A 20,974-nucleotide genomic window follows, 5' to 3' on the forward strand; every position below is an offset into this window, starting at 1 on the left:
TAAATTACGATACTTTGATGGCGTGACTTCATGTACAGTTTGGCTAAGAGATCTATTTTTCCTCGCGGTAGCTCATTGGCTACCTACCTCATAACCTCTGATGACGTTTATGGCGCCAGAAATCAAGGGTTTAGTGAGGAGCTCGTGTATGTCAGCTGGCGTATTTACACTGTTACCTGTGCTATGCTGGCGTTACCCTAAACTTCACTCCTTAGGCAGAATAGTGGCTGGTTATCCGTCATTCGTGCTACTATAAGGTCGGTTTGGAGTCAAGATGGTGATTCTACGCAGCAGTGGCGGTGTCGGAGCGGAGCCGGTGGCAACAATTCCGAAGAGGAGGTCTATGGAGTTGGATACTAGCTCCGAGTTTCTGTCGCTGCTTCCCGCGTCGCAAAGAAAGTCCGCCCGGCTGACCCGGTCCTCCCGGGCCCTGAATGACAGCTTCAGCAGTCCCGAAAACAACACGGCGAATGTGAGCACGTACACCCAGACAGCTGCTTAGATAACTACAGTTCCATTTATTAGGCGTACAAATTATCTACGGGCGCAACTTCGCGGTGCTAGTTTTGCTAGCATGCTAAGCTAACTAGCTACCTTGTAAGCTTGTCACTTACTAACTTAGAGTCACTGACAAATTATCAGAATGAGTATGCATTGTCTCTCCTAACGTTGTATTGAAATGCGCATGTCTATTGGACATTGGCTAGTTCACGTGTAACGACAATCTATAAACTACAGGCAAAATTACGTAGTTATTAAGTAATTTTAATGTCTTGTTCACTGTTTTGTGTCATCGCCATATAACAGTACTGTGGGTTGCCAGGTTTTCGAGCAGCTCAGTGTCCCAAATGTCAAATGATTGCCCAGTAAGATGTGTGTTTTGGTATGTTCTGTTGTGGAGGGAGGGGTGGGGCTCTGGCATTAAACTGTATCTGAGACATGTTTGTTACCTCATAACATAAAGTAAATTACAAAGTGTGTTCAACGGACTGTACCATACATTATCGAAAAGGCAAATGTATTTATTTTAGGTGACTAATATACATATATTCTCTTAAAGAAAGTCCTTGCTTGAAACTTGTGTGTATTGAATGAACCGTTACAGTTTGTAAAATAGAATTTTAAATCCAGTTTACCATACTAAAGCTGGCCCAAATTAAGAGAAATGGATTAGGTAACTGGTAAAATCACATGTAAATAGTGATGAGCTTACACAATTTGCTTCACACTCCTTTTAACGCAGGTAACATTGCAGAGTAGAAGGTCAATAGTGGTCAACAATTTGTATAGTATGTGTATCCTGTGCACTTCAGTTTTGCTCAGACTTTTGCGTAAAAGTTGATCGATAAATCACAGCTCATGATTAATTTGAATTTCTAATTCAATCGAGCAGACACTTGTTCCATCTATATATGCTGTGAACTATAAACTCATAATGTGGCTGTTGCAGGGACATGCTGACATGAATCAGGACAATAGAAGTGGTCTTCATCACTCTCTGAGGACCCGAGGACAGAGAGTTAAACTAGAGGTCTCATTTTCTAACATGGAACCAAAGACCAGCTCCCCTGTGAATGAAGACAAGGCTGGAGGATGCTGCACCAGGTAACACAGACCCACCGACTTAAATATTTGAGGTACTTTCTAACCAGTTATGAACAAGTTCCCAGTTTTTTAACAAAATGGGTTGTTGACTGAACATGGCATTGTTTGAAAAGCTTTTTATATCAGCAAAAAATGATCCAAATATACACTTGCCAGATCAGAGTTCATGTAAATCCTCCACTGGGGGTATTTCACATTTGTATACATAACTGCACACTTTTAACACTCAAATAATGAGCAATGGCAAAATATTAAGTGACATCAAGAACTTGTTTTTGATTTTATGTGTGCTTCACCTCTTTAGGAAATCTTCCAGGCTGCAGAGGGAGGGAAATGCATCCAGTGGCAAGCAGCAAGCAGGTACAGTGTGTGACAGTGTCATTTCTGCACTGAAGCTCTTAAATTGTATAGCACACCATGCATATTGGGTAGCATTTAATATTCAGGAGGATGTACTGTACAAGTCATCTAACAAACTGTTTCCGTTGGTGACCCAGATGTTCCAGATGAGGTCGAGGGCTCGTCCACTCCTAAGAGGAGCCGCTTTGACCTACAGAGCCGAGAAGAGGAGGAAGAAGAGGAGGAAGAGGAAGATCGCTCAGTGCGGCGTAGTTCCAGAATCACCAGATACAAACTGAATTCCCGGAACCAGTCAGTGCTCTACGACCGACTTATCACCAAGTGAGTTCAGCAACATCTGCTCCAGCTTCTTTAGCTCCACGCTCATTACTTCAGTTCAAAATATAGCTTATCTATCACATCAAGTAATATCTACCAAATAAATTGAGATAAAGAATGGGCTGTGGATTTTAAGATGATGCCAAATTAGATTACTGATGAAATTTGATAAAATCTGACAACTTCTTCTTTCTAATTGTCCCTCAGCACTGCTGAAGCTGTTCTGCAGAAGATGGATGACATGCAGAAAATGAGACGCAGGCTGAGAGATAGAGACACTAAAGAAGAGGTAAAAACTTAATTGTTTAATTTCAAGCTCTGCATTGCATTGTGTAATCCTAATGCTTGCGTTGACAGTGGGTAATTTTGCTGTTTGACAATGTGTAACGTGTAAAGTGAATAAAGCAGCATCTGACCTGTTTCCTCTGAACAGCTCGGCATGTACACCAGGGGCAGAATGAGACGTTCTCTGAGGACAAATGTGGACAGTAAAGACACTGTGCAGGAAAACCAAGGTGAGATGGATGAACTAATTATTTAAAAAATGGACAACAAAATTTTTTTCAGTTTCAGTATGTATCTGAATTACGAATATTCAGATTCATTGTTGCAAACACCTAAGCAGATTTTTTTCTAATTAACAGGAGGCAATGAGGATGATCATGATGAAGAGGATGATGATGATGATGATGATGATGATGGAGAGGATGAGGAGGAGGAGGAGGAGGAGGAAGATGACGAAGATGGCGAGGATGAGGAAGAAGACAATCAGAGGCGTTATGACTTTAGACAGCGAAAGACTGTGGTTCGCTACCAGGCTGCACAGGATGGTACTGCGTTTATTCAACTTGATTACATTGGCAGATTGTGTTCGTCTATAAAATACACCCACACAGAAACTGAGTGATTCATTAGAATTCATAAAGCAGATTTGGCACAGCTGAAAAAAATTAATTCGATTAAATACTTGCTGTTTCTTTGTCCCCACAAGGTCGAGTCATATTCATGACCTAGTTGAATATTTTGTCAAAGCTATAGGACTCTTGGTGTAAGCCTATCCTACTGAACATTATACTTCTAAAGCCTTCTTTAGCATTGTCTTAAATTTGAGTTTTATGAGGCTTGTTTTTGTCATCCTCAGAACCCAGAGAGCCCAGGAAACGCAGCATATACTTCAAGGGCCACTCGTCTCCAACCAGACGCAGGTTTAGATTCAGCTCCACAGCCCCCAGGAGCCCCTACAACAGGAGAGCCAGCAGGTTAGTATGACAGTGCAGCCACTAGCCGACAATCCGAAATTGAGCAATGTACTTTACAGTGCTGCTGTCGAGGGGTGTTTTTTCTCATGAACACTTAATGGTCTGATTAATACTTTATGAAAAAATGTTTGAACATACTGTAGTCAGTCAGCAAAAGTGGTCTGACTAGTACAGTATCCAGAACAGGATCGCACCCATAATCATTCTTAAATTTGTACATATCTTTTTTGTTTTGTTTTTTTTCCCCTGATTCTCTTCATTCCACCTTCAGGAGTAGTTGTGAGAGGTAAGATCCCCAATACTTGTCCTTGTGTTTATTGTTAGTCTGTATTTTGTTTTTTGGGTGCTGTGTGTCGTTGCTTAGCACTGTTGTTGGTACATGAGGCACATTTTGGTGACACTGTAGTTAAAGCATTAAGACGGTGAATCAATCTTCACCACAGCTTTATTGTTGTTTAAGCGCTTTTTAACTTTGTGACGAAGAAAGATCCACTGTTTGAAAGCTGAATTTCTAAGTGCCTGTATTTTGTGTGCTTCATTTGCATCTAATTAGAAACTTCCCTCTCCTTATAAAAAACCTCTTAAGTATTGTGTACTGGATTTGTCACATTGAGCCTTTAAGGTGGATTTTGTGAATTAAGCCCTCTATGTAATTTTTAGGGCAAGACAAATCTCACAGCAACTTCTAAACTCATATATGTTAACAGTTAGCTAACACTATGCAGTATTATGTTTATAAACGTTGTGTATGTATGTGCATGTATTAATACTTACACTGTGCAGTGTTTAGCTGCTTGTGTTTATCACATAACGTTAATTGTTAGCTAGCTGGTTAGCTGTTGGTTTTTATGGAGTAGGAGAGCTCTCGACCTATTGTTGATGCCCAGTGTGTTGACGTAGACCAGGCATGTCCAAACTATTCCACAAAGGGCCGTGTGGCTGCAGGTTTTTCCTCCAACCAATCAAGAGGATGCAGTCTGACCAATCAGCTGTCTGAAGACTGAGATCAGCTGATGAAATGAGTCAAGGTGGGCTGCTGCTTGGTTGGAAAGAAAACCTTCAGCCACTCGGCCCTTTGTGGAATAGTTTGGACATGCCTGACGTAGACTCTGGGAAACAGGAGTTCATTTGCTGTGCATGTAGTTTTGATTGAGGAACAATTTTCTTTTAAGGGCACAGTGACCAGTTCAAGACAGGGCCATTACAGCCACATTCGGGGTCATCCATTGCATTGGCTGCTTGGCCATGCTGTAATTCCTGCCCTGGTGTCCTGCATGGTGATGGTGTCATTTAAAGTGTTTGGCAGAGTCACCACTGTGGTGTTGTTGCACATGATGCAAAATCAAACACTGCCTTTTATCTCTAAACTAATGCATTATTAATGTTTTGTCATCTGTGTGTGTGATATGTGCTGTATTTTTGTTTGAGCCTTGTCAAAGGAGAATTTCTGTCACCGTCTGGGACAGACAATAAAGTCTATCTATCTATCTATCTATCTATCTATCTATCTATCTATCTATCTATCTATCTATCTATCTATCTATCTATCTATCTATCTATCAGCTGTGTGTATGTGTGTATTAAAAAAAACAACCTATGATTGAATGAATGATATGAATGGATGAGCAGTAATAGTGATGTTTGTGTTGGTTTTTGTTTGTCTAACTGTGTGTTCATTTAAAGTTAGTTTTTGTAAATAAGTGATTGTCTATGAGTGAGCGTCCTCACTCACGACTTCACCCACTGTTTTGTTGCTGAAGGCAACATAACAAAAATTGACCTGAATGCAGTTGCAATGCGTTGTTGTAGATAAGCTGATCTTTTGCCTTTGCAGAAGGAGACATGCCATCCACAGTAGTGACTCCACTTCATCATCTTCGGATGATGAGCAATTCCAGAGACGCAGAAGTAAGAACAGGAGCAGGTCAGTCAACAGGTGAGAGCCTGAGCAGCAGCTGTCCTACCGAACAGGAACAGGTAGACTTCACAGCACAGTACGTGGCTGGAACACAGAGGTGGATGACAGAAGGATTAAATAGTAATGAGAGTAATAATACTGAAATGTACCCTGTTCCACCTGAATGACTGAAGCTAAGCAGGTGTGCGCTTGGCTAGTACTTGGAAAAACTGGGGGGAAAAGAAGTTGCTGCTGAAAGTGCTGTTACTGGACCAGTAGGGGGCAGTTTTTCCCCTGGCCTGAATATAAATCCCAAGGCCCTAGTGCAGCGTAGGGTATGCTGTGCTGTAGGAGACCCCGACTTTTGGATGACATGTCAAACTAAAATCCTAACTCATTTGGGTCATTCCAGATCCCATTGCAGTTATGCAAAGAATAGGAGGTTACCTGGTGTCCTGGCAAAATTCCCAAACCTGACTCGGTCTGTCTGGCCACCAAATCATCCCCTTGTGTAATTGACTCAGTGTTTCCCTTCCTCTCCACCTCAAGCTGATGTTTGGTGAACGTTTTGGTGCAAAATGGTTGCGCTAAATACATGCTATCCAGTATTACTATAAATCATGCTTCCACTGCCCATCGTCCTGTTATTGAATGATAATTTCCTCTGATGATTTTTATGGATAAATTGGCATCAATGACCCAATGTTTTTAAGACGGTATATTCCTATTATTGTAAAAATGAAAATCCATAATAGTAGTTTAGCAAAGCAGAACTGTTAGAAAATTAATCTGAAAATGTTATTAGTTATTTTATGTTTTCATTGTCTTTCCGGCAGATGTCTGCCTATGAACTTGGTGAAAGAAGACCTGCTGGGGATCCACAAAGACAGGATGAAGATTGGAGCCAGCCTTGCTGATGTGGACCCCATGCACATCGACCGAACGGTAAGCTGCATGGATGCAAACACAGACAGAATTCTGATAAACAGGATATATATGTATTGAAATGATGGTAATTATTACTGCTTTAATCTACGTATAGCACTTATAGCAATATAGCTTAATAGAACTTCAGGGTCTTTCTTCAAAGATAACAAAGTAAGCAGATATACACCGTATTTCACATGTTTTAAATGTATGATCACATTTAAATAGGCTGCAAGCCTACTCCACTTTTTGAAAAGCATAATCTTTTATTCCTACTAATACAATACTGATGATAAGGTAATTTGACAGTTTGGAGGTCAAGACAGAAGTGAAGCTTTAATAGGGCAGTTGTGGTATTATGTGCAAACATCTACACTGTGTGTCATCCAGGTGCGGTTTGAAAGCATTGGAGGTTTGAGCAGACACATCTCAGCACTGAAGGAGATGGTGGTCTTCCCTCTCCTCTACCCAGAAGTCTTTGAGAGGTTCAAAATACAGCCTCCCAGGTAAACAATGTGTTGAGAAGATAATATAGTTTAGCATTCATTTTACATTCTGTGACTCAATACCTATCTTCATTCTTTTAAGTTTAATGTCTACTGCTGCCTCAGGCTGCAGTTAGATTGTAATGCCAGTGAAATCCTAATGAAATCCTTTGTCACATTTCTCTTGTCTTTAGGGGCTGCCTATTTTACGGCCCTCCAGGCACAGGGAAAACCCTTGTAGCCAGAGCGCTGGCCAATGAGTGCAGTCAGGGGGAAAGAAAGGTGTCTTTCTTCATGAGGAAAGGAGCTGATTGCCTCAGTAAGTGGGTGGGAGAATCTGAAAGACAGCTGCGACTGCTTTTTGATCAGGTAACCAAATTCAACATGATTCATTCCTGTTGTTAACAAAAAATAAAATCATGGACATAGAATGTCAAAACATTTCTTGTGAAAGCTAACTCGCTGTTTTGACACATTGACTTGTGGATTAGAATAAACTAAGTCAATGCCTTTACATTATCAACATCCATTCAAATGCAAGTTGTACTGATAAGCTCTGTTTTCATATGCAATCATCATTTTTAAATTAGTGTGTACGTATTGTGTATATATTGTAAATTACCATAAGGTATATAACATTTGTGCAATATTTTTTATTCTTGTTATTTTTATTTTTTGTCTTCTTGTCCTCTGACTTCTTGCACTCTGTCTTGTTGCTGCTGTATAATGTGAATTTCCCCCATGGTGGGATAAATAAAGTCTATCTTATCTTATCTTATCTTATCTTATCTTATCTTATCTTATCTTATCTTATCTTATCTTATCAGGTGTCAGGTCTAAAGGTAATACAAATTGAATTCCTTTTGAATTGTTTCTAGGCATACCAGATGCGCCCATCCATCATCTTCTTTGATGAGATTGATGGTTTGGCTCCAGTCAGGTCCAGCCGTCAGGACCAGATTCACAGGTGAAGAGCATTCTCACTTTGTACAGTGTGATGAATGTACTGAGGTTTGTGAGTGTCAAATGTACAGAGTGGAACAGTGAAAATTGTCTGATAGGTTGTCAGTTAGTCTTCCAGATTTCTCACAAATAGTTAAAATGAAACAAAAAATAGTTTCTTAATCTTATTGACTGTCATGAGTCTAGTTCTTGCTACACATGAGAACAGTCACAGTTAAGTGCATATACCAAAATTACATAATTGCCAGCTTTATGAGTGGATGCAGCTGTCACAAGTCATGCTGAATGTCGTGCAACCCCTAGAATTTGAAACAACTTGGATGCTGCTCCAGCTACACAAAACCATCTCACTTTGAAAACAAAGAAAGTAACCTTGAATGTTGGTCTGTTACAACATTTTAGTCTATCACACACACAAATCGTTTATAGCTTCACTACTAAGGTGATTAGTGGCCAATCAGAAGATACATCTTTAAAAACAAAATGTTTTGAGTGATTGCACATTTATTATAGTGGCATGTTTGAACCCTAATTTCATAAGAGATTTTGTGTGTATCAAGATAAGATTGTGGCCACAGCAGCTTTCAGTGAGAATACATGAGTTAATCTTCAAGGATACTATGATACTGGTCTTGTTGTTGTTGCAAGGACTAAATCTGTGACCTAAATATGGCAAGATATATTTACTACAATCCAGCCAGTGGTGTAGTCTAAGTTTCTGTAGTGAGTATACTGTCTATACTTGTACTCACCCGTTCCAGAACAACGTGTCTTAGAACAACAACCATCTTGGAGCAACACCTCATAAGCACTATTATGACCTTGTGTCTGATGCTGCTTCCTGACATGTTGATAACATAACCAGTCTTTCAGAATGCTCTCAAGATGTATACTGTAGGCTGTGCATTATTATTATCATTGCATAGTGTAGGGCTGGGCGATAAAATGATAATGTTATGTCTCGTGATAGACATGTAATCAAGATCAATAAAAATGCGTTTCATAAAACATTTGATCATTTTTTTCTTCGTCGGAAGAAACAGTTGCGAAGCAAGGTTGGTTGCATGAACAAAGGCACTCGCTCTCAGGTAACCGAGCAACATAGGGAGTAATCGCTGATCAGTGGGAGTGACACACTAACACGCCTAATCACGTAACATTATCAAGTTCGGTCGCGCCATCTCATTGTCTCGTGTTTGATGCTTCTCGACGAGTGAGATGAGAAATAGAAAGTGAGTCCTGCTGCGAGCAAAGAAATTGTCGATAAAACAGGGAAAGTCAGCTTGCCAGTATGGCATTTTTTTGGATTTTATAAGTCGGACTGCAGTCAGACCAATGTGGTCTGTAACTTATGCAAGACTGTCGTCCCCACCAAGACCGGTAATACCACAAACTTGTTTAACCACCTTAGCAGTGCTCACTCTTTGGAGCGCAGCCGTATTCACCAACATCCGCCAACCACAGCACCACCGCACAAGCAGCAGACCACCATGCAGAGGTATCTGCTTCAGTGCCTGATGACAAATCATCTAAAAGGCACGAAGACATAATGGAGGCAGCGGCATATCATATAGCTAAAGACATGCTTCACTGAGCGCTGAGGAGAAGCCAGGTTACAAACATCTCTTACGCATACTTTTTTTTTTTTTTTTTGTTAACACATTTGCAATAAAAATATAATTGAATAGTTCATGTATGTTTAGTGTCAGAAGAGTGACTAAAGTTATTCATATGTCTAGGCTGGTTTTATAGTTCAGTCAATCTTATTGTACAGTCTATCATGTTTGTTTACGGATGTCAAGTCTACCTCAGTTTCTGCTATGTTTACAAAACACTGCACATATTTGAAAACATTTTATTCAGTAGAAGGTGAATCAGCTTGTGAACTTCCTGCACTAAACCTGCAGAAAAAAAATTCTCAGGTTTCTCTCTGTTTAAATTTTTACACTTTTATTTACATTTATTATTTGAGTGTTTTCCATGGTTGTGTTGACATTTCCTTTCCTTTCTGCCTTGATAGCTGAGGGGATTATAATCAGAGGACGGTCAAATTTAAAATGAAAATCTTTAAATTGAATGTTTTTTTCCTGGTCCTTATTTTAAATAGGTAATAAATAATATCAGTAATTATCGATATCGACCGATATAAAACACTCATACCGTGATACAGTTTTCAGCCATATCGCCCAGCCCTAGCACATGTACATTTAGTACATGAATAAAACCAGGGATGCCTGCTCTTAAATTCCCTAGCCTGACTTTCACTCCACAAGGCCAGCCAGGTTATGACACCCCCCCCCCCCCCCCCCCACACACACACACAGTCTCTAAGTTATCACTTTTTTTTTAGATATTGTATAACCGTTCATAGTTCTGTGATTTCCCTGATGTTCATGAACATGACAAACACTTAGGGGCTGAGAAGCCTGTCAGTCATTGTCGTTCCCATGATAATGGGTTGTTTGGAGGTGGGCAGGAACTGGGGATGTTCTGAGTGTGAAAGCTGGCGAGTGAGGGAGCCGAGCTAAAAGTTGGTCAGCTGAGTTTGCTTGTTTTGGTGTTGGCTACGGCCCTCAGAAGCCTGGTTGTTCATGAATAAAGCATTGAGAAACCAGCTGATGGTAGTGGTTTATGTACCGAGGGACGCTACAACATATTTAAATATACCAACAATCCCCTGCTATGGTAATTTCACTTAGCGGTTGGCGTTAGCGTCAGGCTCCTTCTCCGGGGTATCTAGAGAAGCTTCAGCTTCATCCTCATCTGGCTGTTTTGTTTTTTTCTCCAACCTCTTCTGCTGAAGCTGCACCCAAAATGGCCGTGGGTTCAGTGGTGTGCTTCGGAAAACACTGGAAAAAGTGTTGTCTGGTGTTGTTTTCATTTGATCTCTTTGTAATTCGCTCACTGATTTTCTCCTTTATGCAATACTGTGGAGAATGCCCGCTAAAGAATTGTGTTGCTGTTGCTGTCATGGGCGACGGAAGTCGGAGGTCCAAAAGTCATGTGAACACAGACTGGGTTAATATAATGAACTAATCAGTGTGTGAAAGTTTTTACAAAATGATGTTGTTATGTATGCTTGCGCAAGTGGATATATGAGGGAAAAAATAATAATTCTTGCAACTATAGGGCGTATACCGGCGTATCACGCAGACTAAACCACTGGTTATACGCAAATCACTGCCCTTTTCCAGTGGGTATACGGCGTATACCTGCGTATCACGTAGACTGCACCACTGAATCCAGCCCAATTTGGCTGAATACATTGCAGATTTAAAAGAGAATATTAAATAAAACCTGCTGCTTTCTGTTGCAATATGGGTCCACCATATTTGCAGTACATTGTATTTGGTAGCTATTTATCCCAAAACATTTATATTTCTAGTACTTTTCAGTAGTTTTGTACCTCTGTATTTATTTTTAAACACTTGTTGTCTTGCTTTTATCTTTATTTTTGCACACACTGTTGGACTTAGAGAAACAATATTACGATCCCCCTGTATGTCCCATACATATGTGCAAATTGACAATAAACTTGACTTTGACTTAAGCTCTTTGTTATCGGGGGACGCTGTTGACCAGTTAGAAAATGTTATCAAAGTCTTTTTCTGTCTCTATAGTTCCATTGTGTCCACCCTGTTGGCTCTTATGGATGGATTAGATGCCAGAGGAGAAGTTGTTGTGATAGGAGCTACAAACAGACTGGACTCCATCGACCCAGCTCTGAGAAGACCAGGACGCTTTGACAGGGAGTTCCTCTTTGGCCTGCCAGACAGAGAGGTGGGAAACTGTTTATGTCCTTTATTGCTTGGCAGAGATAATAAAAGAGGAAATTGACACATTGGTTGCTGTCGAATCTGAGCGCATTCAAATGATTTGGGACTCTAACAGTAGAGGGCTCTCAGGACTTGAACTGCTGTCATCTTATTTTGTATGGCAGGCAAGAAAGGACATTCTGAAGATCCACACTAGACAGTGGACTCCTCCACCTTCGGACACTTTTCTGGAAGAACTGGCAGATAAATGTGTCGGTATGTTTGTGTACAGTAATGCAACAACAGTGGTGCCCAATCGCTTAATAAATATACATATTTCTAAACTTCCTCACTACAAATGACATTTGCATCATATAAAAAATGTCAGTACTGTTAAGCTTGGTATAAGCATTAAAGAAAGACATTTTAATTCTTTAAGTGTAACATCTTTGGGAAATGATACTGGTTTGAGCCCTGGACAAAACTTGTTTTTAACAACCACAATGATCCTTTATGTCCGTCCAGATAATTTTCACAGGAAACACTGGCACCATGTTTTGCCCACCTACAATGTACACGGATTGTCCCATTGAGAAACATCACAATCTGTCTCTCTTTGCTTGGCAGGTTATTGTGGAGCAGACATCAAGGCAGTGTGTTCAGAGGCTGCTTTGTGTGCACTGCGGCGTCGCTACCCACAAATCTACTCCTCATCGCAGAAACTTGTGCTTGATGTCAACTCCATAGCTATCACAAACAGAGACTTTATGTCCGCCATGTCCAAGATGGTCCCTGCTTCCCAGAGGTATAACAAAAATAACTATAGAATACATTTTTATACAGTGCAGTCTCTTTTTTAGAGTGTACACATTATTCTTTCTTGCATATGGTTCTTAAGTAAATATGATGCTGATTGTGATTCTTAGAGCAGTAGTGTCACCAGCCAAGGCCCTGATACCTGCCATTTGTCCTTTGCTGAGCGCCGCCCTGCAGGATGTCATCGACAGAGTCAGCAGAGTGTTCCCACATGCTGAACAGGGCTTAAAAAGGAAGAGAGAACAAGGTGCAGTCCTGCTTAGTCTTTTCCTCTTGTTCTGTTTTGCATTAATTGATTCGGCCCCTGTTCTGTTCATGGTCCTGCATTCTGTCATTTCATTTAACAAATTCATTTCCCCTTTGTCCTAAGGCAGTTACAGAAGAAAGCATAGTCTAGACTGGTTGTTAATCAGTGAGGTATCAGGAGTAACTGCTGTACTGTGTGTATGTTTATGTGTGTACATTTCCAGATATGGCCTGTGTTGTGTCTGAGGACGATCTGATGTTCAGTGAGGATGAGGATGCGGATGTCCTCTTCAGTGGACAGACCTCTCACTCCCAATTCAAAACACCTGCTGCTAAGGGACTCCTCAACCTCAGCGGGTTGGTTAGCCATTGTTCAAGAAGGAATGTTAAGCAGGGGTTCATTTGTCTCCTCATGGTTTCAGAAAATTTCTTTTTTGTTTGCTAATATCATTTCACAGATTTTTTCAATCAAAATCTAACTCGTAGTTCTGTATATAGGAAACACTGCTGATGTATCTGTGGAGTTAACACTATACAATCTTGGGTCTTGCTTCTATTGGCTTTATTTTTCCTTTACTTTAGAAGTGCTGTGGGCTGTCTCGTGTCCTAGTTACCCAAATTGTTTTCATGATCTGTCAGGCAAATTAAGTAGCCCGCCACAGACAATGGAAATAAATGTGAACATTCCTACCACTTGACCAGTCTCACTGTCTCTCTGGGCTGTCATCTCTACATGTGCAGGAGTGTGCTGAGCCATCCAACCTCCTACCGTCCCAGGCTGCTGTTGGAGGGCAGACCTGGCTCCGGTCAGAGCTCCCACCTGGCCCCAGCTGTCCTGCACGCTCTAGAAAAATTCACAGTGTACACACTAGACATGGCTGTGCTGTTTGGAGCCAGCGCAACTGCCCCAGAAGAGACTTGTGCTCAGGTAAGTGAGATACCACTGCGCAAAATAACACACCTGTAAATGATTATGTGCATTATTAGTGGCGTATAACAATTCATGAGATGTCCTCAGTTTGGGTCTTTTTAATAGATGGAAGATTAATAATATCAGGCCTCACACAGAATTGGGGTAGACTAGAGGCATTCTCTAATCTTGCAGCCTTGTCAAATTCAGTGGGTTCATTTCAGTGGACTTCTCTGGCCAAAATGGCTGCCACAGAGACTGTTTTTCATGGGTTGCACCTCCTTACCTTGTAGGCATTTGGGTTGAATATGTACGACACACAAATACTTGTACGAAAGGGCCATCATGATGGCAGGCGGTGAATGAGCAATCATGTTATCAAAAATGATGTGTGGAAGTTGCTTATGTATATGACCAGCAGTCAGAAAACCAACCCCAAAATTTTCAGTGTACAGCGACATGAAATGGGTTTGAATTCTTTCTTGACTTAAAAATGGGTGGGCCATATAATATCATTCATGATTCATATTGGTCAGATTTTTTGTAGGATTTCTTTATAACTTCATATTGTGATAATGGCCATATTCTGACCATTAGGCACAGCAACAACAAGCATTTCAGTATTCAGTATTAGATTGATGTCACTGTAAAATTTCCTGTCCACTCTATAATGTCCTCATCATGGCTTTGATTTATGCATTCATCCCGTGTCATATTGATACCCATCATATGTTCTGTGAAAGTGCCTCAGTTGCCACTCGTCTGTAGATTTGCACCCAGTTTTTGGAGATGCCAACACCATATGTTAATGTTTCTGTGTTCTGCAGATCTTTGTTGAAGCGAAACGGACCTCTCCCAGTATCCTGTACATACCTCACATCGGACAGTGGTGGGAAACTGTGGGTCCGGCCTTAAGAGCCACCTTCCTCAGCCTGCTCAGCTCCATTCCTGCGTTTGCTCCCATATTGCTTCTGGCTACGTGCAGCCTACGATATGACCAACTCAGTATGGAGGTGTGGAAGAGTGATACACTGTAGATTTTGAGTGATGACACATTAGAGTACAAATAGTTGTGAAGTAAAAACAAAAGAAAAAAGTTGTCAGTGTCATGTCATCTAAGTGTCTTGGATGTAAAAGGATGGAGATGGACACAATATTCACCTACAAGTCTTCTCTCGCCTTTCTTTTCTCAGGTGCAGGAGTTGTTTCGGGTGGAGTATGGAGAGGTTTTCCAGCTCCAGGTCCCCACCAGCAGAGAAAGAAGAAATTTCTTTGAGGATCTGATCCTCAATCAGGCTGCCAAGGCCCCTGCCTCAAAAAAGAAAGCTGGTGAGAAATGGATGGATGTGGTAATAAAATACAGATCTAGCTAGCTTTTTGTGATCTGTAGTTGAGGTGGAATGTAGTGCATCTTTATCTCAGTTGTTTTAGCATTGTACAGGGTTCATACTTGTCTTCAGGAAAAAAGAGCAAATTCCAGTGCTGAAATATTCCTAAAATATAGAATTTTAAGGAATGGAAAACACTGGTTCCCAGACTGGCTGGTAACTATAAACAATAACGACAATAACTACCACTTTCATTGTTTATACATTAATATTGCATTCTTTCCAACATTTTTATATAGTTGAATAATGTTAAATTGGTTAGGAGGCTTGATTTAGTTTTAGTTGATATGGTTGCTCGCTTGTTTTGCCTGCAAAGGTATAATGTTAGTGATTTAACTCTGGCTAGGAGCAAAGGTTTCAAATATATGTCGGGCATTGTTGAGAGAGTTGGATGATAATGAATAGAAAGCTAGTCAGAATGTTAAACAGATGCCCATGGAAGCACCATCATTTGTTCAGGTGGGGGCAGGTAGGGGTGTGACCTTAAATTGATATCACAATATTTATTTATTTATTGTACAGTGACAGTGTTATATCACAGTATTACAAAAATAAAAGGGATTCTTCATTCAAAACATGGCTCTAGCTCTTTCCACTCTATTGACATTGTAGGGGAACATATCCTCAATCAAAACAACTGGAGAAAATGATTTGTGATTGTGTATGTAATGTGATTCATTCACAGAGTTAGACAAGGGGTAGGATTAGGCATCTCATCTCAGCATTTATTTAATTAACTTGTGAAACACATGATTATATAAAGCAGTGGTCCCCAACCTTTTTTGCGCCAAGGATTGGTTTAATGTCAGACAATATTTTCACGGACCGGCCATTGATGTGTGGCGGATAAATACATCAAAATAAAATGATCCGACCGTCTGCCCCTCTGCTCTCTTTATACATCGATGCTCTGCCCCCTAATGCTCTCTGGCCGCTATGGTAACGTTTAAACATGCCTTCAAAATATGATACAGATACACCACAAAAATTAGTAAAAAAGTGCATGAAAAATCTAACTCACCTTAACGCAATTGTGTCTCAATGTCTTCTGCTATTTCCTCAATGCGCTGAGTAACGGTGCTAGCCGACAGAGGCACCTGTGCTATCTTTTTAATCGCATCCTCTCCTAGAAGTTCACGACAAATGTCTTTAGTGGTGAGCAGGATCAATTCTTCTCCAACAGTGAATGGCTTCTTAGCCTTAGCAATACAGTAAGCCACCCAGTATGATGCTCTCAGTGCACTCGCATTTGTTGATGTGGTGGCCCTTAGTAATTTTTGGCCCTTAACATTTCTGTCCTTCCTGTTCCTGCTTTTTTCTTTCAAAAAATTCCGAAGGCTTGTCTTTTAATGCAGGGTGCTTGGTCTGCAAGTGGCAAAGCAGTTTTGAAGGCTTCATTGCCTCATTAGAGAGTCGGTCACCACATAAAATGCAGAGCGCGCTTGGTGCGTGGGAATCACCTGTCGCGATAAATCCATATTTTAAGTAGGACTCCTGGTACTGTCTGTTAAATGCAGCTTTCTTTTTCTTTGAAGTCGTAGGCTCATCCTCTGCCTCCTCACTGGGCCTTTTTCCCTGCGCAAAGAAACTTTCTAACGATGTCTGTTTTTTGCTCATTTTGCTAGCTTGACTGTAAAATTTCAGCGGCAATGTGTCACGTGACCAAGATGTACCGGAAAGAAACCTAATTTTTCAAAATAAAGCATCGTTCAGACTCAGATAATAAATGAAACGGAAATAATAGAAGTTATTTATTCTTTCTGTGCGGCCTGGTACCGAATGACCCACGGACCGGTACCGGTCCACGGCCCAGGGGTTGGGGATCACTGATATAAAGGATATTACTACATCGACTTGGGAACACTTTGTATGCAAATGATTCTGTTTTTATTCACATTTTCACACAACCTCCCAACTTTTTTGGAATCACAGTTACATGTTTGTAATATTCACTTCTCACTTTGTGTGTGTCTCATCAACCTTCAACTTTTTTCAGTGCTCCATGCATTGGAGGTGCTTCCTGTTGCCCCACCACCTCCCCGACCTCAGCTGACAGAAGAGGAGGTCCAACGATTGGAGGAGCAGGAGGAGGACACCCTCAGAGAACTCCGTCTCTTCCTGCGCGATGTCACCAACCGCCTGTCCCAAGAGAAACGCTTTAAGGCTTTTACAAAGCCTGTGGATTTAGAAGAGGTAGCTGTTCCCTTATATGCAATTGTGTCACTTCCTGTTATTCACTAATAAAGCCTTACTTGAATTGGGTCACTGTTAGCTTAACTGAGAATAATGTCAGTATTCCAATGGGTTCGTTGTGTTCCTGTCTTCTTTCACAGCAGACTCTTTGTCATGTGTGTTAGGTACCAGACTACGCTGAGGTAATTAAGAAGCCTATGGACCTGTCAACAGTTCTCTCTAAGGTCGACCTCCATCAGTACAGGACGGTCAAAGAGTTCCTCGAAGACGTGGATCTCATCTGGCAGAATGCCCTTGAATACAACCCAGACAGGGACCCCTCAGGTACACAACGTGAACAGCAGCATACTTATACCTATAGTTAGCGATTACATAAAATTTGCATTCTTGCTCATTTGTGTGTGTGTGTGTGTGTGTGTGTGTGTGTGTGTGTGTGTGTGTGTGTGTGTGTGTGTGTGTGTGTGTGTGTGTGTGTGTGTGTGTGTGTGTGTGTGTGTGTGTGTGTGTGTGTGTCCGGCCGTCCGGCCGTCCCCGTCCGTGTGTCCTTCAGACCGTCAGATCCGCCACAGAGCATGTGCATTGAAAGACACTGTCCATGCTATCATCAGGGATGAACTGGATGAAGATTTTGAGAAGATTTGTGAGGAGATCAAAGCATCACGCAGCACAAGAGGTACACACAGTGTGTATGTGTGTATACATACACACATACACACGTGGTTCTAAGCAGTGTTGTGCAAGTTCACAGTTTAGAAGGGTTAGCTTGAAGTTCAGTTTAATAAGCTGCAAAAGTTTCAGATCTCCTACGATGTAGTCTGAAGTGGTAGTGTTGGGTGCTGTAAAACACAGTGCATTTGCTTTGTTAAATCTTGCAGAAGTTTACAACACTCATGTTCATTGGTTGCAAATGTATGTGTTCAGTTCGCCGTTCACCAAGAATGCACTCTTTTAGCACATTCAACCAAAACACTGGTTACAAGGTTCGTTAAATTAGTTGTCCCAGCCTCAGGCATTACACTGACATTCTGTGTCATCCATTTCTCTTCAAGTACAACTCAGTTTTGTTTGAAACCAAGACTCCACAATTGCATCCAGCCCTTTGATTTCAGAATGGATAGAGTTTAGTTTAGGTGGACAGAAATGATTTCATGATGGCATTGAATGACAAAAAGTTACGTGCTTTCTTTACCTCAGGTTGCTCCAATGTCCGGTTTGCTCCCACCTTCTACCACGTCCTTCCCAAACAGTCCACATTTCCTGCTGAGGCCAGGATCGCTGACATGACCCCACAAAGAGAGCAGACTGGACCCACACTGGCAGTTACTCCGAATACTAGTACTTCTGCTGTTACAGTGCTTAAAAACACAGGTAAAGACTATTGTAGGTGACAAAAATGAAATGATTCACTTCAAAAGATCTATCACAAAAAAATAAAAATCCTCATCCCATTTTGTTCCTTCAGCCCAGAAGAAGAAAAGGCGGAAGAGTCGCTGGTCTGCTGGCTTCTATGCAAAGAAGAGGTCTTCCTCTTCTCTTCAGACGTCCAGAGATGATGCACACTTGGGGTCGGATGAAGAAGAGGAAGATGGGGATGATGAGGAGGAGGAGGTTGAGAAGGAAGGAGAAACAGAGTGTGATGAGGGGACTGGAGGAGAGGAGGAGCAGATGATGATTGATGTCCAGTCAGGGCCTGCATTAGCTCAGGAAGGACGTTTTAAGCCCACTGAGATGGAGCAGGGCAGTCAGGAGGAAAGGGAGGAGAGGAGTCAACCTGCTGAAGACAAGCTTATACTGTGTGAAACAGGGACAACAGAAAATGACCATCAGACACAGAATGACAAAGACAAGGTGGAGAAAGCTGTCACAGATCAACCAGGACAGTCAGTGGAAAACAGCAAAGTGTTTGCAAAGGCAGGAAATGAGAACAGTGAAACCATTTCAGTGACACCTAACCAGGACAGCCACACTGAGACAGAGACAGATACCCAGGGACAATCCAACACAGAGCAGAGTGATGAAACTGAAAGCCAGAAGCTGACAGAAACTGAGACTGTAACAGAGGCAGATGATAGGAACAAAAAGGTAGTTACTGTAGAGGAAGCAAAGCAGAACAGCCCTGCTGAACCAGTGGAGGTGGAAACAATGCAAATCTCAACCATCGATGCCTCTGAAGCTGTTAGAGGAGAGGAGGACACAGGCACAGGTTTGATATTTACGCCATGTTACACTGAAAGCCCTTTAACTTGAAGAATGAATCCCTAGTTAACTAAAGCCAGTGTAGTGTCTCAAGAGCTAGCAAGGTGCATCATCATGTTTGAACGCATCAGCAGAATTTCACCTGTTACAGTGTCTAAACACTTGTGTGTTTCGTGTCTCAGAGCGGAGCGTTAGACGCATAACTCGTGGTCTAAAGAACGCTGTGCTGCAGCAGCAGATGATCGATGTGGACAAGGCTCTGCAGATCCTGGACCAGGAAAGTCCTCGCCTGGTAGTGGACAGAGACAAATTAAAGGTGTGTGGGATACTATGGGTGTTAGTTTTTCTTACAGTTACTGGTCAGATGAGTTTTCTGCATCTTGACTTTGCTCACAGAAGAGAAACTCATCCATCCAGTACTCTTAGGCTTTTTCTATTTCTACACAGGATGTCATTCATTTTTGTCCTGCCTTTCCCCCTCATTTCCTCAGGAGCTGCTGGAGAGAGTAGTGACCAAGACTGAAGGCTACGAGGTCTACAAGCTAGAGAAACTCTATGCACTGCTGTGCCAGAGCATCTACAGACACAGACGAGACTACAACAAAACTGCACTAATACAGGTTAGTATTGGACTGTACTGATGTAGAGGTAGGCTCTTTTTTACTGCAGATGTTCTGAGTTGTCATAGCAAAAACAGCAGAGGTTAGCTAACCTTAACAGTGGTTGTAAGACATACGTGTGAGCCCAACAGCAGGGGACTGACACACTTCATCATTAACATTGTTAGTTACACCTGTGCTTTTCCTGCTATGACTTCAAAGCTCTGCAGGCTTTTGCTTTTTCAGTTTTCTCATATGTTATATGAGGTGAATGAAGGTAATGATGATTCCATGTAACCTTTATCACATAATATTACCAGTGTTATTCAGTATTCATTTATTTACTTGTAATGTTCTTAACATACTTTTGCCCAAAGTACTTCAGTGTGTCTAATCTATTGCCCTTTCCTGCTCATGTCATTTGATTAGGAGTTGGAACAAGAGATCGAAGACTTCTGTTGACTTTTCTACAAGAACCGTGTGACATTATCTTCTCAGCTGTGTAAATACATAAACACTGGTTCTGTTTTCATAGAGACCTACAGACACCTCTATTTGTGCATTAGCTAAATGTTTGTATTACCTCTTCTCAGAAGAGAAGTCTTCTGGTTATATTTAATTAAATGGTTTTCCTCTAAATGTGACTGTGTGACTTTTTGTGTGCGTAACATTTATTTTTCAGTTTGTGAAGAATCACGTCATGGCCGTGCTCGTGTTATCACGGACGCAACACTTAGCATTGCGTAGAGAATGTGTATTGAAGAGTACCGTATTTACTTTCTATTCATTCATCCATCCATTTTCTATACCGCCTATCCCTTTCGGGGTTGCGGGGGGGCTGGAGCCTATCCCAGCTGTCAACGGGCGAGAGGCGGGGTACACCCTGTACCCCCTGGAGTTGCAGTATAGGAACTGTTGGATGCAGGGTTTTTTTTAGGGCTCACTTGCTTTAGAGACTGTGGAGCTGCTTCTGCCGCATCCTTTTTGACTGCTTTTAATATGTCTCCAACACCACCCCACCCCCAACTCAGTGGAAATGCAATACTAAGTTACTGGA

The 20,974-nt window shown here is 41.4% G+C and overlaps 1 protein-coding gene and 1 non-coding gene across 4 annotated transcripts; both read left to right on the forward strand.

The window, feature by feature from the left end:
* Positions 1-74: 74 nt before the first annotated feature.
* LOC139333333 (ATPase family AAA domain-containing protein 2-like) lies at positions 75-20,554 on the forward strand. Of its 3 annotated transcripts, XM_070965623.1 has the most exons (30): positions 75-472; positions 1,451-1,605; positions 1,910-1,965; positions 2,103-2,286; positions 2,491-2,572; positions 2,717-2,798; positions 2,928-3,113; positions 3,425-3,542; positions 3,814-3,828; positions 5,377-5,478; positions 6,276-6,384; positions 6,757-6,872; positions 7,046-7,220; positions 7,730-7,818; positions 11,435-11,594; positions 11,755-11,845; positions 12,197-12,374; positions 12,496-12,632; positions 12,856-12,988; positions 13,373-13,559; positions 14,369-14,554; positions 14,735-14,870; positions 16,926-17,122; positions 17,287-17,446; positions 17,673-17,795; positions 18,317-18,490; positions 18,585-19,325; positions 19,501-19,634; positions 19,810-19,938; positions 20,347-20,554. In XM_070965623.1, the coding sequence occupies exons 1-30, from the start codon at positions 275-277 to the stop codon at positions 20,377-20,379; spliced, it is 4,566 nt and encodes a 1,521-aa protein (XP_070821724.1). In that variant the 5' UTR covers positions 75-274; the 3' UTR covers positions 20,380-20,554. The 3 variants fall into 3 exon arrangements, with proteins under 3 accessions (XP_070821724.1, XP_070821725.1, XP_070821726.1); XM_070965624.1 differs by lacking the exon at positions 3,814-3,828 and having other exon boundaries at positions 151-472; XM_070965625.1 differs by lacking the exon at positions 75-472 and having other exon boundaries at positions 1,468-1,605; positions 1,910-1,970.
* LOC139334546 (small nucleolar RNA SNORA5) lies at positions 13,732-13,859 on the forward strand. Its single transcript, XR_011602388.1, has one exon. It is a non-coding gene; the product is annotated as a small nucleolar RNA SNORA5 (small nucleolar RNA).
* Positions 20,555-20,974: the final 420 nt, after the last annotated feature.

Source organism: Chaetodon trifascialis, chromosome 7 (assembly GCF_039877785.1).
Source record: "Chaetodon trifascialis isolate fChaTrf1 chromosome 7, fChaTrf1.hap1, whole genome shotgun sequence".
NCBI lineage: Eukaryota > Metazoa > Chordata > Actinopteri > Chaetodontiformes > Chaetodontidae > Chaetodon > Chaetodon trifascialis.

What these genes read in the sequence shown, in the direction of transcription:
- LOC139333333 (XM_070965623.1), top strand. Translation starts at nt 275, where the DNA reads ATGGTGATTCTACGCAGCAGTGGCGGTGTCGGAGCGGAGCCGGTGGCA. An exon ending in CCATGCACATCGACCGAACG is followed by an intron (nt 6,385 to 6,756) that starts GTAAGCTGCATG and finishes TGTGTCATCCAG; the next exon opens with GTGCGGTTTGAAAGCATTGG. An exon ending in GGACTCCTCAACCTCAGCGG is followed by an intron (nt 12,989 to 13,372) that starts GTTGGTTAGCCA and finishes CTACATGTGCAG; the next exon opens with GAGTGTGCTGAGCCATCCAA.